Source organism: Molossus molossus, unplaced genomic scaffold (genome assembly GCF_014108415.1).
Source record: "Molossus molossus isolate mMolMol1 unplaced genomic scaffold, mMolMol1.p scaffold_m16_p_12, whole genome shotgun sequence".
NCBI lineage: Eukaryota > Metazoa > Chordata > Mammalia > Chiroptera > Molossidae > Molossus > Molossus molossus.
In genome coordinates this window covers 72015055-72033320 of record NW_023425347.1, presented here as the reverse complement: position 1 = coordinate 72033320, position 18266 = coordinate 72015055, and the positions used below count along the sequence as shown (strand labels likewise).

At 52.3% G+C, this 18266-nt stretch overlaps 1 protein-coding gene across 5 annotated transcripts in view; it reads left to right on the top strand.

Moving 5' to 3' along the window:
- The window catches only part of RNF220 (ring finger protein 220), a 228946-nt gene that overhangs the window by 206887 nt on the left and 3793 nt on the right, over positions 1–18266 (top strand). For 2 of the 5 annotated variants that reach the window (XM_036255491.1, XM_036255493.1), the window contains exons 6-12: positions 1029–1071; positions 4430–4473; positions 4908–5040; positions 13501–13597; positions 13778–13864; positions 14008–14063; positions 14196–14274. In XM_036255491.1, the coding sequence (XP_036111384.1) occupies positions 1029–1071; positions 4430–4473; positions 4908–5040; positions 13501–13597; positions 13778–13864; positions 14008–14063; positions 14196–14274 (539 nt within the window). Of the gene's footprint in view, positions 1–657; positions 898–1028; positions 1072–4429; positions 4552–4907; positions 5041–13500; positions 13598–13777; positions 13865–14007; positions 14064–14195; positions 14275–18266 lie in introns of those variants that run through there. The other 3 variants (XM_036255490.1, XM_036255489.1, XM_036255494.1) reach the window with 2 other exon arrangements.

Sequence of the window (18266 nt, the reverse complement as noted above, 5' to 3'; positions counted from 1 at the left end):
GGGGGACACTGAGAGGCGGAAATAAGTTGTTTTTAAGAGAAGTTTAAAGGTAGATTCTGCGATCTAGAGATGGGTTGTGTTAGAATGAAGGAAGGTGGAGTGAACAACACTCTCACGTTTCCGGGGTGAGCACACCTGAGTGGACAGTGGTATCCCCTTATGAACTGGAACCCAGGAATAAGGCCCCTGTTTGGGGGACGTCGAGAGCCACGTGCACCCTTGGGTGTGCGGTGCCTGTGCGAGCTCCAGTGCTGTCCAGCCGACAGCTGAAAAGTTGGGGATCCTCTAAGAGCGGGACTGCAGAGCTAGGGGTGGGGTTGGGGCAGCTGAGACGTACGGAGGGATCGCCCACGGGCGATCTGGCTTTCCGACGCCTCCTCCCCGCAGAACAGTCTGGCTGCCCTAGGACCGCAGCACGGCCGGCGGCCCACGGGCTCTGGGCGTTAGGAGCCCCGCGCTGGGAGGGGCGTGGAGCGGGACGGGAGGACCCTACAGCTGCCAACTGGGGCGGGTAGGCTTTGCCAGTGGTGGGAGGGACCCAAGGGCGGGCCCAGCCGGTTGCTACTGTGTGCGAGCAGCTGTTTCCTGGTCCCGGTCCGGCCGCACCCCCATCTTGAACTTTCACCCTCGGCGCGCGACGGCGGCCGTCACGTGATCAGGGCCAACATGGCCACCGCCGCCGCTGGGAGCTGAAGTGCCGCCGCCGCCGGGCAGCCGGGGGGAATCCGCTCGCATCGCCGCCCTCGCCGGCCAGGCGGCCGCGGGGCCCGGAGCGCCGAAGCCGGAGCTGGGACAGCACCGCGCGGTGGCCACGGGGTCCCGTTAGAGCAGCCCCCGGCGGCTATGCCGAGGGCCCGGAGCGGCCGGCGGAGCAGGGGGGCCGGCGGGAGGGAGGAAGTAGGTTTGTTTACGGGCTGTTTGGGGCGGGACAGGCCTGGACCTGGGTCGGTGCTGGGGCGGGGGCCAGGACTCCAGGCCGCAGTTTACGCTCTTCTCTTTTTTTGCATCTGCCGGGGATCTTCCCCCAGACCTTCCTGCGAGTGCGAGCCAACCGGCAAACCCGACTGAATGGTGAGTCTTGCTCGGCCCCTCCCTTCGCCCCACCCCCGGCCTCCTCCTTCCCTCACTGCCTGCAGCTCCTGGCTTTGCCTGGGTCTCGTCGACATGAGGGCCCATTGGCTTTCTCACCGTCACAGTGCCTGGGTGTGTGCTAACCAAGGTGGCCGCCCTCAGTTTCCCCGTCTGTCTAATGGAGGTTATGGTTCCCAACTTTTGCCCAAGCCTCTCTAAAGGCCTTGAAGAACCCTGGGGGGGCAATAAGTGCCAGAGAATGAAGAACAAGCTACACAATTCCCCTCGGGAGCTCAGCTTTGAATTTGCAAACTGCTGGGACCTCACTGTACAAGCCGGCAGGGCGCAGAGAATGTTTTTCTTCCAGTTTTTAATCAGTGGCCAGTAGTGTGAATACAGCCTCTCTGCTGAGACTTGACAATGCAATGAGATCTGGAGTTCCCACGGCAACAGGAACTAACTCATCCCAGGGCTCTTTGAGTTATCAGTCGCCCCACATTTCACAAAGGTGATCAGCGTGGGTTCGACAGCTCTTAGAGGCCTTCTCTGAAAGCGCACGGTGTATGTACTACCTGGTCCCCCCCACCCCCACCCCGCTTTGGATTCAAACCTCTGGAGCATTCCTATTTGCTGAACACAATTGAATGATCCTAGCTTTTTATACTGACTAGGGAGTGGTATGTCTGGGGGTTGGCTGTAAGGGGCTTAAGGTCTCTGGGCCAGCTGGTAAATGATCCCCAACTCCCGCCACTTAGTTTCTGCTGCCAGTCTGAGCCTCCTGGGAAAGGGAAAGCATTCATTATGGGCTGGCACCATGTTAAGCATCATCATAACACCTCTAAGAGGAAAATGTTAACACATGTTTTGTAGATAAGGAAACAGGCTGGCAGAGGTGACACTGATTTGTTTAAAATCACACAGCTGGGATGTAACTGAGCCATAATTTAAACTGAAGTTTGTTTACCTCCAAAGCCCAGGCTTCTCCAACCGTACCATGCTACCTCCATGGCAAATCCTTTGACTTTACCTACTCAGGTTGCCTCTGGATAGGGAGCAAAACTTTTCCTGCCACACTTTGTTTATTTTGATAAGAAGATAACCAAACCTACCTTTTTTATCTGAGAATTTTCAGGCAACATTTAATCCTTCAGGGTGCTTTCCTGGTACTACATGGGATCTTCTGGTCTGGGTGGCCTAGGCAAGGAGAGTATTCAGTATCACACCTTCTTCGGCAATTCTGTGAGATTCATTTTTTTATTCAATCATCAAACAATGTTTCTCATAGTCCCTTTCTTACCAGGGAAGCACTCCCTTGGGCTCTAGGCGGGATAGGTGAAGGACCTTTGTATTCTCACAGGCTTCTACCACTCTCAGGGTCCCTTGCTCCGTGCCTTTTTGATGTCTAGCATCCCTTCAGCCCAGCCCTGGCTCTAGAGCAGCAATTTTCAACCTTTTTCATCTCATGGCACACATAAACTAATTACTAAAATTTTGTGGCACAGCAAAAAACAGATTTTTTGCCAAGCTGACAAAAAATAGGTATAATTTTGATTCATTCACACTGGATGGCTGTTGTGTTGGCTGTAGTCATTTTTTTATGTAACAATCTAAGGAAAAAGAGGGCAGTACCCCTGACTAAATTAGTCAGGTGTTGCATATTTTAAAAATTCTTGGATCACACCTGTTGAAATTGCTGCTTTAGAGTGTCAAGGTGGCTTGAGCCTGAGATTTCAATGGTTAGGGCAGTCAAGGCAAAGAAATCTAGATCTTTGTCCACAAAATCAAGTGGACACCCCAACATAATCACATCTCCTGTAGCAGAAGCACAGGAAATTGAAGGGATGGACCAGCGTATAGACCACCGTTTCTCAAAGCCCATGCTCAGTCCTGATGGAATAGTGACTTTCCTATTGATTTGGGTCTTTCTAGGACTACTCTGTTTTGGAGCTGGAATCGCTCCCTGCCTCAGACCTTCAACAAGCAGGAGCTGGGCCCCAGTGCACATTCTTAACTGCCCTAGCACCTTCACGGGATCAATCTTTGTCAATGCTGATCAGTCAGGAGGACTTTTAGAACAGGAGAGCATTCTAGGCTATGGTTTCCTATCCTGCCTTTGCCCCTTTTTCACTATTTGAAAAGTACCTTTTTCTCTCTAAGCCTCGAGTTTCTTGATCTGTTAAAATGGATAATGTACCCTGCTTAGTACCCTGCTTTTGGGATATAGAATTAAATGAACTACCTTGTGTAAGGTATTTGGCTCTGAGCCTAACACAGTTGAAGTTCTAAATTGTAACATGTTAATTGTCACTTGTGTCACGTCACCTCTCAACTGTGTCCCCCTCCCTAAACTGAATTCATGAGCTTCCCCCCAGGGTCAGTGTCCATGAGAAAGTTCGTCCTGGTCCTGCAGGGGGGAACCGTTCTCTCCTTGGCTACCTCTCCTTTCTCCTCACTCCAATCTACCTGATCTCAGAGTAGCAACCTCTGCGCCTGCTGTTGCATCCAGGGAGGGGCTAGAGGAAAGAGTCCCTTGTTTTGACCCCTTCCTGCTTCAGTGACAGGAGGGCTGCAGAGACAGATTAGTGAGCTAATTAGAAATGATTGCATCTCTCAGCATTAATTAGCAGTGCTGTGGGCTCGCAGTGTGCACTTTGGAATTGAGCCCCCTTCGGGACAGCAGGGCAGGCAGCCCTCTGCCTCAGGGGCCTGCCAGCCCCTCTCCACTGATTAGAAATGATGGAACAGGTTTGGGTAGGCACAGTAAAGGCTGCCCTCTTAAGGTACTGTGGGCTTTCTGACTCAGACTCGATATCTTTATGACTGGGCCTCAGTCTTCTCTTCTGTAAAATGGGACCAATGGACATAAGAGAAATCCTTCCTGGGATGATTCTAGGTAAGCTATTTAAGGACTCTTGACCCAGGAACAAAGGGGGCTTTATCTGATGAGTGAAAAACAGGCCACATCAGGCCCCCAGAGAGACCTTGAGTTCTAGCCAAGAAATGTTCTCTAAAGTTGTATATCTTGACACCAAAAGAGCCCATAGTCTTGGCCTTCTAGGGAGATACCTAGCAACATAGACTTCTTGAACTCTGCAGGTAGGGAGGTATGGGATGAGCTTGAGCCAGATGTGGTAAGTAGACACTTTCCTGGCCTAGCTCCAGTCTCCTCTCCAGGTGCTCATGGCAAGTCCCATTCCCCAAAGGAGAAGAGGGTGTTGCATAATGAGGGCCAGATCAGGCACTAAACAAAGGGGCTAATGGCTGCCAGGAGGTCAGGATGTATCAGCTCCACTGGGACCCTGGGAGGTACAGTGACCGTCTGCCTGTTCTGTGCTTTGTTTTCGGTTTCTCCATGCAGCTCGGATTGGAAAAATGAAACGGAGGAAGCAAGATGAAGGGCAGGTATGTCCCCTGTGCAACCGCCCCCTGGCAGGATCGGAGCAGGAGATGAGTAGGCATGTGGAGCATTGCCTTTCTAAGGTAGAGGGGCCATCACCACCTATCTCCCTCACCCTCCCCCCTTCCTCTGACACTAGCTGCTGACTGCCCCAGACCCATGGGCTGTTGGGGTCTTCATGTAGTCTCAGCAGCAGCTTCTTCTCTGTTCTTTGCTCTCTCCTTTGCTTTCACTCTCCCACTCCTCCCCTGGGGCGCCAGTGGAAAATGATTGGGAAGAGACCCAGGTCTTTGACCTCTAGATTGTTTTACTTCACAGGAGCCCTAGAGCTGGGGTTGGCACATCACAGCTGGGGGCCAGGGTTATGCCTTCCTTGTAGGCCCTGGGGGGCAGGTAGGGGTGGCCTGGACCCCGCATGATCCTGCTCTGCTCTTCACAGAGGGAAGGCTCCTGCATGGCTGAGGATGATGCTGTGGACATCGAGCATGAGAACAGCAACCGCTTTGAGGAATATGAGTGGTGCGGTCAGAAACGGATACGGGCCACCACTCTCCTGGAAGGTGGTTTTCGAGGTACAAACAGCTGACACATAGGCAGTGGCACTCTGGTGGCCCAGCCTGTGCTGGGTATCCATCTGTTGGGAGCCAAGAGGCCAGGGCTGGTGGCCGGTCATCCGTTCCACCACATGGGAACTGCTGCTGGCAGGGTTTCTTTGTGACTGTGCTGCCTGCCTGTGATGTGCATATTAAAGTGGAAGTATTTGGGTGGGGAAATGGAATTGTGAGGCTGCAAGCTAGGAGTGACGAGGGGGGCTCTAGGCCTCGGGTGATACATTGAAGGTGACAGCCAAGCCGCGTTAGCACCTGCATAAAATATTAAAGGGACGGTTATGCATTTATCACTCCATCCCTCTTAAGGCTGATAAATGAGAATCCAGCAACCTGATGTACACCTCCAGCACTGGGGGCCCTGAGGGCTTCCAGGCAAACACATTGGATCCTCCTCCTCCTCCTCCTCCTCCTCCTCCTCCTCCTCCTCCTCCTCCTCTTCCTCCTCCTCCTCTTCCTCTTCCTCCTCCTTTTCCTCCTCCTTTTACTCTTCCTCCTTTTCCTCTTCAGCCCATGTCAGAGAAATCAGTTACAGAGGCAAGAGTGAGTTATAGCAAAATCTGACCTCCCATGAGCTTCATTGGTGAATCTAATTTTAGCTCTGTTTCCATCCCTCCTTCATGGGCTCCTCTGCCCTGAAGCAAGAGAGGCATGGGCCCAGCTGCTCTCTGCTTCCCTTGGGCTCTCCTCAGTTGCTGCAGAGAGGTCTACAGGGCCCTGACCAGCTCCACTGCCCTCCCATCCCAGCTCCTTGAAGGATATGGCGTAGCCCAGTGGAAGTCCCCCACTCGCATCAGGTCAGACAACAAACTGGTGCCCAGGGTCAGTGTCCTCTTGTCAAACTCTCCTGCCTTAGGCAGGGGAAGAGGGAGCTATCTGCCTCCTGGCCTCAAGCTCTCCTCTCCTCTCTCTCTCTCTCTCTCTCTCTCTCTCTCTCTCTCTCCTCTCTCTCTGCTCAAGCACAGCTGGCACTATAGCTTGTGATCATTAAGTGAGCCAGTCTGCTTCCCATCTGCCCCTGGGCATCACCCTTGGGAATACTGCTGTGTCTGTCCCTGGGGAATCTCATAGCAGCTGGGAAGAGGGTCTCTGCCTCTTTGGGGTCCTGCTGCTAGGGCTGATGTTGAGGCATGGTTTTCACAGTGCTGTTCAGTGCAGACTGGCTACACAAAGGTGCTCCAAGCCCAGGTGGGGCATTATGCCTCTGGGCTTCTCTCACATTACCCAAGTGTTTGGGGTCAAGCCAAAGAGTAAATCAGGAAGGTTAATCAGACCACACTGGTTCCCAAGCCTGAGCACTGAGCTGGGGAATGTTCACTTGCCATTTCACTCTGGTTCAGTTCTAGAGGATGAGCAGCAAAGCCCAGGAGCCCATGAATTGTACACAGGTGGTAGCCCATGCAGGGTCAGTTCCACAATGCTGCTCTGGGTTCACTGACTGCTGCAAATATTCACATCTTCCATTGCTGTGGCAACTTCTTAGTCAGGTTTCTTGGCACAGAACTGGACCTGATGGCTTCTGGGCACCAGGCAGGGCTTACGGAGATAAAGCTGCACAGGGCCTGATGATCTGACAGAGTATTTCCCCTGCACTGGGATGCACTTACAGAGCGGGTGTGAGGGGCTCTTAGGCCCTGTGCGGGTGTCAGTTTTCCCTGAGTGTTTACACTGTGAGGTTGTTCCTTTCAAGAATTCCTGAGGGGAGTTCAAAGGGGGCTTTTCTTTGAGCGATTTGGAGAGCGAGAATGAGAGTGAGACTTGAAGAGGGAACAGGGGCCGGAGGTGCCTTTATCTGCAGAGAATTGCTCCAGCTTTCCTGATAGAAGCTGCTGCCGCCTCTTAAACAGCTTAGTGCAGTCAAAAGACAGGCAGACTTGAAAGGCTGTTTTACAGTGAGATCAGCGGGGGCCACAAGGCAGAGAGCTGGGCGCAGTGGAGCGGAGGCGGCTGAGGCTCCTCAGTGGTGGGGGGCTATCAAAGGAAGCCCTGGCTGATCCTGACTGCCCCTGCCCCGAAACCCTGTCTGCAGAAGCTGACCATCTGTCAGTCTACCCTCTCTGGCCAGGACCAAAAGGCCCCAACTCTTGGGGGGTTGGGTGTGGCCCCGCCAGGCGGGCTGGTGTCAGTGCATCGCATTGATCGCCCGCCGGGCGGGCCGGGCCGCAAGCTGGGCAGCGCGTGCTTAATGTGATTGAAAGGCAGTTAAAATGGCGGTGACCTTTTCAGGAGGAATTAGATTGCCTGCCAAGACCGGTTAGAGGGAGTGATAACACCGGCTGAAGAAGCTGCCCAGCCGACTTCAGAGAGAGGGAGCAGAGGCAGGATGAGCAGGCGAGCAGTGAGGCCCATTTAAGCTGTGCTGTGCGTGCTGACAGAACAGAGATTGCTGTCCTTGTTAGATATGAAAGAATTGAAGAATTGCAGATAAGTTCCTGTATCTGATCATTCCCTACCCCTCCTCCCAGACCAGGGCCCTTTCGTCATCCTTAGTAAAGCTTCCCACCAGGCCCAGTGGGAGCTGGTCTGATGGAGCAAAGAGGTTACCTGGAATGTAATCAGCTGTGGATCCAGTGGGCGAGCAGTAGTTTTGGTGGAGACACTTGGCCAAGAGACTAAGGGGAGCAGGCCTTGGAGATAGGACCTGTGGTTACTGAGTGTGAGGCCCAGAGGCTCAGGCCTGGGAGTGCTACAAGTTGGTATTTTAGGACAAAATGAAGGACCAGACAGAGCAGGTAAGCACTGAAATAAGTTCCAGCTGGAAGTAGATCTTTTAGAGATGAAGGAAATAGGTAAAGATGTCAAGAAAGTTAGAAGAAACTTTCCATGTCTAGGAAACACTCTGGCCTTCCCAGTTCTAGGAGTCCTGGGCTGATGATTGTTCTCTCAGAACCTTAGGTTTGCTAACCTGCTACTGCTGTTTCTTCCCACCCAGGGTTATAATTGCTTCAAGGGTGGCACACAGGGCTTACTGCTTCACCAGTGTTCCCCTAAAAGAGCTCAGCAGTTAGGAAAAAAAGACATTCTTCTGGGCACCATGCCAGCCCTGGGCAGAGCAAGGGGCCTCTTGGCTAGAGCAGTAGGCCACAGGGAAAACCTAATCATACAGCCCTTCGGGCAAACCTACTCCTAACTCTAGTCAATGAGATATATGATCAGTGAGCCACACCTTTCCTCATTTCCTGTCTCTGGCTCCTGGATTCTGGAGAAGAGAATTAAGGTTGTGAGTTTTGATTCCTCCCTTGTATTGGTTGCCAGTGAAAGTTTAGCAGCTTTGAGGAGCCTGGAGCTCATCATATCTGAACTGGACAGGCTGGAGAGAGGACATGGGAATGGTTGGGGGTTTTTTTGTTTTTTGTTTGTTTGTTTTTATCCTCACCCGAGGATATTTTTTGCATTTATCTTCAGATAGAGCAGGAGGGAGGGAGGGAGGGAGGGAGGGAGGGAGGGAGAGAGAGAGAGAGAGAGAGAGAGAGAGAGAGAGAGAGAGAGAGACACGTCCATGTGAGAGAGACACATTTACTGGTTGCCACCCACACAACCCCAACCGGGGTCGGGGACAAACTGCAACCAAGGTACATGCCCGTAACAGGAATCGAACCCAGGACTCTCCGGTCTGCGGGTTGACGCTCTAACCACTGAACCAAACCGGCCAGGGCAAATGGTTAGTTTTATATAGGGTGATGTGGGGAATTCGAGTGGCATGATGGAGGAATTAATTTCCCAGGAAGCTGCATAGGAAATGGAAGGTGCTGCAGCTGTACCTATGAACCCTGAAGGGAAATGCATTGCTAGAAGCCAGCATTAAGCACCTTTGAATCAAACAGGTGACAGGAAGAGCACTACAAGAACCAGCTGTGCAGGGCCTTTGCTCTGTCCAGATCCTGGCCGAGGAACTGCGTCTTTCAGGAGTTCCCATCTTAGCTTTAGGCTGGTTCCGAGAAGCCTGCAGGAGGTATGTAGTGAACATGCAGGGCAGCTTAGGTACAGATTTTGTAACTGGTTATTGCTTGGTAAAACATCAGAGCCAGGTTATGAGTCAAATGGGGTGAGAGGTATTGTGCGTCCAAGGGCATAGAGAAATAGGCCTTTCTCTAGCTGCCATCTAACTTTGCCATGTTGGTTTCTAAAAGATGGGAGCCCCAGGTGCTAAAAATGTCCCTCAGCACAGCCCTGCTGCCTGGTCCAGTCAGTTGCAGGTGTTGAAACTGCCAGCTGCTGGAGGCAGTCTTGGAATGGAGAGGATTCGGGCTGCTGCCTTTGAACTCCTTACCACCTTTAATTATAACTGTTGCTTGGTGGGAGGGGTTGGAGAGATGGCAAGGAGCAGGGCACCTTCTGTCCTCTGTGACGACTGACGGGATTTAATCGCCTTTTGGAACACAATTGTTAAGCTGGGACAGAGGGAGTGCAGGCAGAAGGAGCAAGTATCAATGGTTTTAAACGGTGTCTGTCTCTATGCGTCTCTCCTGACGTGAGGCAGTGAAACGCGTTATCGAGGAGGCCCGGAAAGTGGCTAAGTGCGTTTGACACACGCCAACTCCCTGCCTCCACACTGGATAATTGCATTGTCAACTGTTCAGCGAGGTGGCAGGTGACACTGCAGGCCGATTGATTGTCCCGCATCGCAGCTCCCCAGACTGTCAGCTCCCCAATCGATGGCGTTTACACAAGACACCGTAACTGCATCTGTAACTAATTCCAGTGTAAAACTCTCCGGAAGCTGCTGCCCCTGCCCCCGCCCCCCTTTGGAGAGCACAGACCTCTGGAGGGACCCAAGACTTTCCTTTCTCTCTAGGCTCTGGTTTTGTTGGGAGCAGTAGGTGAGGAAATCAATGGCTCCATTTTTGTGGGTTTCAGGTTCCAGGACATTACAGCCCCCAGTAAACGGGTGTCTCCAGTTTCTCAATCGATTATCTGATCAATTGATTAAATTAACACTGATCCCCCCCCCCCCCCCAGTGACCCAGGAAGAAATGAGTTTATGGTAGAGGGGTCGTTTTTATAAAATTTAGACTTGTCTATCATTTCAGCGCTTAACCCTCTCCTTCTCTGTCGCTAAGAGTTCACTTGGTAGGAAGGTATTTTTCGCATTGCCCACCCTCCTGAGCATCATTGACCACCAGGCTTCTTTTTCCTATGGGCAGCAGCCCAGCCCTTTGTGCTACTCTAAGGTGGGGCCAAACCATAACAAGGGACCTCCTTGGTGACTAAAGGGTACTCTGGGTCATATTGGAGGTCATACTCTGGGGCTGAGTCCCTTCCCTAGATACAGCAGCAGCAGGAGTGGCAGCTTGCCTATTATCCCCTGAAGCTACATGGAACAGGAGCCAGAGGCTTGGAAAGGAGCTCTCTGTGCCATCTTGCCTCTGAGTACTGGCTTGGGATGTTCCAGCAGCTGAGAACATAAAACGACTGTGGAGCCTTCCTCTCAAAGCACGGGGGTGGGGGGGCAAGCTGGCGGGGGCACTGTCTGCATAAAACGGCTTTATGGCCATTTCTTTTTATTATGATTCTGCCAGAAGTCAGCAAGTGACATTTCATTAAGAAAATAAAGTTTAATGCGTTGGGAAGGAGGTTGGAGCAGGCTGGGGCAGCACAGAAGTGAAATTGGCGGCGGCAGCCTGTTCTGAACACCTGTGGGGGTAGGGAGAGGTTCCCAAACATCTGTCTCCACTGGGGGATGGTGTCAGGGTCAGAGTAAACTGCTAAGAGCAGAGACAGAGTCCCTTTCCTTGGAAAATAAGATGTGTCGTGCTCTGTATCCTGCCAGAATGGTCAGAGGAGCAGAAGCTTGGCTGGGGGCTGGTAGGGAAGATTTGTCCTGAGAGGTTTCTCCAGGCCACCAGCTAATCAGGCCTTGGCCTTCCTTCTAGCACAGGACTCCCAGGGCCTATTGGAGCAGCACTTAGCCATTATTGCTCGGGTATGTTGTGTGGTACCTGTTGTGGGCCTGGCCAGCTCTGCTGGATGATGCTGAAATCACAGGAGTGAGTCGTACTTGGGTTTTCAATCTGACGAGGGAGAATGGCAATATATAGTAATAAATATGATTTTTGAGTTGCACAGGAAGGAGCACCTGTAGAAATATCTGGAGAAATCTGGTCCATACTCGGCACCTTGAGGGTAGCGATCAGATCTTGAAATTCTAGGTCTTCGGTGCCAAGCCAGGCAGAGGATGAGATCAGTAAAGGTTGAGGGAGTATCGTTGAGATGGAGTTCATTCAGGAAGTATCTGTAGAGCAGCTGCTGTGTGTAGGCACTGTGGGTTAATAGTAGAAGTCATGGTTGAGCCAGCCAGACTTGGCAGAATGAGCAGCATTTGTTTTGTAGACCAGGAGGGACAAGGTTCTAGGCAGAAATAATAGGAGGTATGAAGGCATGGGGGCAAGAGAATACATGTAGGATCTGGGAAACTACAATAACTGTGTTCCACAGGAACATAGGAGCCCTGTTCTAAGTCTGGCAGGCAGGTCTGAAGAGGAAAGGACTTTAGGCCACAGGCTGCTTTAGGTGTTGAGAAGCCGGGGTTTGGGGGTGCCGTTTTCTCAGCTTTGCCATGGGTTCTTTGATTTCCTTTTTGCCCACCCATAGGCAGGGCTGGGTAGGGCCAGGCTGAGCCAAAGATGTGAGGCTGGCTGCTGAGCTGTGTGTACTTGGGGGAGGGGGTAGGCAGGGCTCGGGGGTACATGCTGTAAGTGAACCTGATAGCTACATTCTGATTGATGGCAGAGTTTGTCTCCCAAACTGTCAGAGGGTTTATAGAGGTGCCACTCACCTACAAGGCAGGAATTGCTTGTCAGGACACCTGGCCGTGAATAGGAGACAGAGCTGTAACTTGGTGTTTTCTCAGCTTAATGGCCCTGCTGCTGACCTGCCTGCTGCCTTGAGTTTGTTGGTGCCTCGAGTATGGAGGTCAAATGAGGACTGTCAGTGAGGGGTGGAGCCTAGTCAGTGCCTAGCCTTTCTCTTTCTCTGGTGCTGCTTATCTCTGGGATGGGTAGAGCCTTTGTCAGGCCAGAGAACGGAGACATATAGGGGAGAAAAAGAACCGGGAAGAAAATGCTTTTGAAATGGTCTTGAAAGATGGAGAACATTCTAGATAGCGTAATAGCACAAGCAAAGTCTTAAGAGCAGGACATACAGGGTTATATTTAAGGTGCAATAAGTAGTCTGTCTGTATGCATAGGGTTTGCGGAATGAAGTGAGGAAAAAAGATTCTAGTGGATCTGGCTGAGGAGCCAGACTGAACTGTGCATGTAGTGGGAGCCATAGTTCTGAAGCAAGGAAAAGAAGGGTCAGATCTGTGGTAAGCAGGTGAAGGAACAGACAAGAGGCTTGAGGACCCATTACAGGACTGTTACCCTGATGAGAGTATAAGAACCTGGGAGTGGAAAGAAAAGGACAGAAAGAAATGTCTGAGCTTCTTCCTCACCTCTTTAAGGATTTCCTTGCTGATTCCACTTGTAACAGATTCCATCACTTTCATCACTTCCTGTTGTAGAAGGGCTGCTTTGTGGCTAGTGAGAAGTGGTCTGAGACCACTGGGAGAAGGCAGGGGTGGGGAGGGAGGAGCAGCTTCGTGGCTTCTGACCCTCGGTTATCAGGAAGAGTGGTCCTGGGAGTCAGACCGCATAAGTGAGTGGGCCTAGTGTAGCTTCAGCAGCCCTCCCTCCCCATTGGCCGAGAGTCTACCTGTGGCTAGGCCAGTTGTACCTTGGTGGGGTCAGCCACCTGCCTGGCTCTGCCTCACCCAGCCTGGTTGCCTGCATGGACTACTTTGAGAAGCAGGTGTGCATGCCTATCCTCTCATCTGTCCCCTCCTAATCCCTTTATAACTGCACTTGTCCAGGAATCTGGGCTGAGTGAGGTGGAGATGAATAATTAATGTCAGTCGCTTCAGACACCAAATATTTGAACAGCTGCCTAGTGTTTTTGCTGGCAGGGACCTGGCAGCCAAAATCAGGATGCTGACTGGGGGTCCCGCTGTATGGCTCTGACTGGCCTTAGCCAGCCTGTGCTCCCCTCTGATGGGCTTGTCTGACTGGATCATGGAACTGAGGGAATGCCAAGGTCCTGGATGGGGTGATCTTGGAAAACCTGAATTTCTGTTCTCTTCCTAGACCTGGAAGACAGGTGGACAGCAGGCCTGGGTATCTCCTGAAGACCTGACAGTATTTGAATGGGCTAGTTTATGAAATCACTTGGAGCTGCAAGCAGTGGCTGAGAAGGATGAGTTATGCAGAGTGAAAGGGACTAAAAGATCAAAGTCAAAAGCACCTAAGTATCTGGCTTTCTAGATTCCAGGCCCAAGTTTCTGTCTGGGCCTTATGTGGCCCAAAAGTTGACCACTACCCAGAGGCAACAGAAGAGGCACCCTTGGCTTAATCTTACTGGCCCCCAATCCTCACATCCTGCTTCCCACAGGCTCTGGCTTCGTCATGTGCAGCGGCAAAGAGAATCCGGACAGTGATGCTGACTTGGATGTGGATGGGGATGACACTCTGGAGTATGGGAAGCCACAGTATCCTTGGGGCACTGTGGGACAAGGTGGGGCTTGTGGGATAGGCCAAAGGGAAAAGAAAAGTAGCTAACACCTCTGGTAATCACCCGACCCCCGGGGACAGTGTCTCAGTTTGGGCCAAGATTCAACCCTCAAGGCCTATTGCAAACTAGGTTCCATTGTCCTTGACCATCATGCCAGATACACGGAAGCTGATGTCATCCCCTGCACAGGCGAGGAGCCTGGAGAAGCCAAGGAGAGAGAGGCACTCCGGGGCGCAGTCCTAAAGCAAGTGTGGGCACAGGCTTGGGGGTGGGACAGAGGAGAGGGATGGGAAGCCCTGAGGCAGGGGTCAACCTGATACCCAGCCTCAGGGCTGTCCTTGCCTGCCTTCAGGGCTCATTTTGTTTTTTCTTCTTTCTTTCCTCTAGTGGTGGCCCTCCCAGCACACGCATCACACCTGAGTTCTCTAAATGGGCCAGTGATGGTAAGTCTTAACCCAGGTTAGGAGTAGTTGGGAAAAGGGGACATCCTTTGGGTGGTAGTGGGACTCAGACCCAGTCCTTCACCTGTGCTACCCAGTCTGGCCAAAGTATAAGTTGCCTCTCTATCCCAACAGAGATGCCATCTACCAGCAATGGGGAGAGCAGCAAGCAGGAGGCCATGCAGAAGACCTGCAAGAATAGCGACATCGAGAAGTGAGTGTCCATGAGGGATCCCCTGGGACAGCAGTTCAGTGGGAAGAGAGGGGCTGCCAGGGCTCCCGACCCTCCCTTAGTCCTACAGCCCTGGGCACACAGCCGACAGTGGGGCCCAGCTGGTGCTAAGCATGACTCTGAATTGATCACTGGGCCACAGCCCTGGGAGCCTTGACGGAGGGCGGAACAGTCCGCCTGCCTGCCTGCGCGCCCGCTACAGCGGCCTCCACCCGGGGAATGTGATGTATGGCCACCCAGCCCAGCCGGCACACTTGATTCATCTCCAGTTTCTGTTTCTTAATCGGGAGCTAAATTGGTTTCATTTTTCTTGTCCCGGGTGGCGCTCGCAGTGGGTTTTAGGCAGGAGCATTGGGTCTCATCACTTCTGGTTGGAATTTTTGGCCTGGGTTCTCTGGCAGGGGAAAGGGGGATCCCTTGGCATTTAACCCAGGGCTGGGCAGTTCTGGCCTAGATTCCCAGGAGCCACAAGGATTTGAAATCATCTGAGCACCTTACTGCCTTTTCAGAAACCCAAGCAAGGCCAGTTCTAGCCCTAGGAGGTGGTGGTGTCCAGTTCAGAGTGTCTGGTGCTGCTGCCTTTGGCCATTGCTTAACTCCCCACACCCATCCCCTCCCTCCACTGGGCTAGGTTGCCTGGGGTTAAAAGGCAGCCTCTTCATTCCAGGACCAGTGTTCCATCTTGCCTCCTGCCAGGAGAGTGGATTGCAGGCCAGTGCAGGGCCGGGTCGGTGGCCCAGGGTCACCTCCCATTTGTTTCCCTCCATTTTGTGTTGTCATAAATTCATTCCAGCCCGTTGTGGTTGATCAGTTTATCTCGGCCGGGGCCGCGAGTGCTGCTGGCATGATGTATGGGCCGCGGCGCAGGGCCCGGCTGCCCATGAATCACCGCAGCTGCTCTGTGTCAGCGCCGGAGCGGGCCGCACGGGTTCGGCGCAACCAGCTTGGGGGGGGCGGGGAATGACGTATGGATGTTTATTTAATAATTCTCTTCTACTCCAGCTGAGCGGGGCGGGCGGGGCCATAAGGGGCGCCCACCCTCGTCTGAAGGGGCTGCTCATAAATCAGAAAGACAAGATCATTAATCAGGGATGGCGCCCGAGGGGGAGGTGGGGGCCAGAGCCAGTGACCATCCATGAAGGTACTACCCACCCAAAGCTGGGGGAAGTTGGGATTTCTGTCCCACCTGTGTGAGCACAGACACCAGTAGGCAGGGCTCTGGAACAAGTTGGGGACTGGCTTAGTCATTGGATCTGAGTCTGCCAGGTTGGGGCCCTTTGGTCCCCATGACTTTTCTCTTGTACACAATGTGGTTTCCCTCCCTAGATCTACTTCCCAACCCAGGGAAGGAGGAAGGCAGAATGCCATGGCTGTTTCTAGGAATTTCTCCAGCCTATACCTTGGAGGGCCTCAGGAATAGCTCACAACCAACCTGGGTCAGGGACTGGAGGCAAAGAGTAGACCTGGTATGTGCTGAGCAGATCTAGGATAGGGTGGGCTCTGGGGTTAGGTGTGGCCTTGGAGCTTTTGGAGATGGAGTGGGAAATGGTTTCACTCCCTCCTGGCCCCATCCTTTTTGCCTTTCCAGTTCTAGCTCATTCTGTGGTTTGGGGTTTGAAAGTTAGTTTTCTACTCTGGGGTAAGCTGTCCCCAGCTCCATGCCTTAGTTTCTGAAATAACCACATAGGACCAGGCAAATGCCCAGTCTTGTCCTTAGAGAGCCAGGGAGCATAGCTACCCATCCTTGTCTCCTTGTCAGGCATTAATAGCAGTCCAGGTGGGGATAATACATATGGCACTGGGCAGAATGCCAGAGGAGTAGCCAGCTGTGCAGGTTCTAGTAAGGAGAGAGGGTGGTGAAGGCTTCCGGAGTTGGAAAGTTGAATGGATGCTCTCAGGGAGTCAGCCAGAGCCTTTCTCAGCTTCCCTGGAGAGAGGCAGGGCAGAGAGATCATGGACCCATGGGGTGATGGATCTAGAGCATCCCTGATCAAGGGATACAGCCATCAGGAAGTCACGTTGCTATTACTACCCTAAGAGGGAAAGGTCAGAGATCAAAGTTTGTTGCTCTCTATGGACTGTTACACACCATCTTCCCGGTATCCCCCTGCCCCCATTATACTGATAACCCAGCAAGGACAGACCACCTGTAAGCTTAGAAGCTTTCTGAGCCAGTTGCCTACCCCTCACTGGCAGAACAGGCCATCCTTGGGAGATCGTCCTCGCCCACAACACGCTGCTCTGGTGATTCTACCTTAGACCACTCTTTGCCTCCAGATTGAATATATCTTTTAAATCTCAGTTTTATCCTATCACAGCCCTCTTCCAACATCCTCAACAACTTCCAGTTCTGTGTAAGATAAACTTTACTTTCTCCTCATTGGGGTGCAGCATCTGAGGTCTTCCCAGGTAGTCTCCTTTCCCACTTTAGCACCTTCTGCTTACCCACAGGTGAGCTTTCCAGCCCGATGGGGCTCTACCTCTTGGCCTTTGTTCCTATGTTCCCTCGGCCTGGAGACCTGTCTCCTCCTGGGTCTAGTCAGTGTAAATAGTGGCCAGTCACACAGTTATTGGTTGATCAGTCTACCGGGATTTAAATCCCATCTCCCTCACTCTGTGAACATTGGGCAAGCTACTTGCTGTTTCTATTCTGCTTTAGTTTCTTGTGTATAAAATGGGAATATTATAATCTCCTCATGGGGTTTCTGTGAGGTATAAATAATATCATTTTCAATCCCTCAGTACAATCCCTGGCATTTAGTAAGTGCTTAATAATTTGTAGCTCTTTTGTTTGGATTATCATCTTTATTCCCTGAGGCCTCTCTCTAGCACCATCTTGTCTATTCCTCCAGGAAGCAGTCTCTTCCCTTTGTGGGCTCCTCTGGGTTCTGCTCAGTTCGTTTAGGAGAGGTGGGGGGATCACTCCTTGAGATAGTCCTAGCTATTCCCCAGTCAGTGCTGCAGCCTGAAGAATCTTCAAGAGGTTGGAGAGACCTTGTACAATGCTTGCCAACAGGCGACAACCACTATGGCGTCTGATGTGCATCCAAAGACATAACAGGAGCCCTTGAGGCAGGCCAGGACTGTACCTCAGGGACCTACATCATGTAGGACTCATCCAGTCCCCTCATCTCTCACTCTCCCCTTTCCTGGCAAGGTCCTCGGTCCGCAGGGGTAAAGCCAGGCTGGGCTCACCTGAGCTGGGCATGCTCTAACTGTGCTGAGCTGAGGCTGAGCAGGGCCACCTGGGCCACTGGGCCCCCTGCTGCAGGAGGTGGCTGAAGCGGTACAGTGACTGGAGAAAGGGGCCCATCCTAAACAGTCAACGACTTGAGGGGCACAGTGCTTTCCTCCCAGACCCGATGGTGCCTGTTGCAGGCCACCCAGGGAAGTGGGGCCAGGTGAACAGGACAGAGGGGAAGCTGCTGCATTTGACTATTGACTCCTCCCTCGTCCTTGAAATTCCTTGTCATTGGGTTCTGTGACTCTACTGCTTCCTGTAGTCGGACGTAGAGCAAAGATGCTTTCGATTGGACAGACGTGGTTTCCGATCTTAGCTCTGGAATTAGAATCCTCTGAGGCAAGTTACACCCTCTGAACCTGTATCTCCCCTTGTAAAATAGAGATAGAGCACCTACTTCAGAGGGTTGTCAGGAAGTTCAGATGAGATGGTAGCTGTTAGGCAACCAGGGCAGTGTTGCCAGAAAGCTGGTTCCTTGGTCTGTGCCCCGCCCCCTTCCACGCCTTGTCTCTCAGTCTTATTTCTGAGCTCCTTTCCTTCCACGGGCCCAGTGTTCCTCAGGGCTGACGGCCCTGGATCTGGATCTTCTCCTCACATCTCCCTCCTGAATTGGAGACCCACGTTTCTAGGTGCCCGCTAGCTTCCGTTTAACATTTATTACATATCTCTTCTGTGAGAACTCTACTGGCCCCTGTGGATTCAGAGCTGGTGCCTACCCCCGAGGACTTATCCC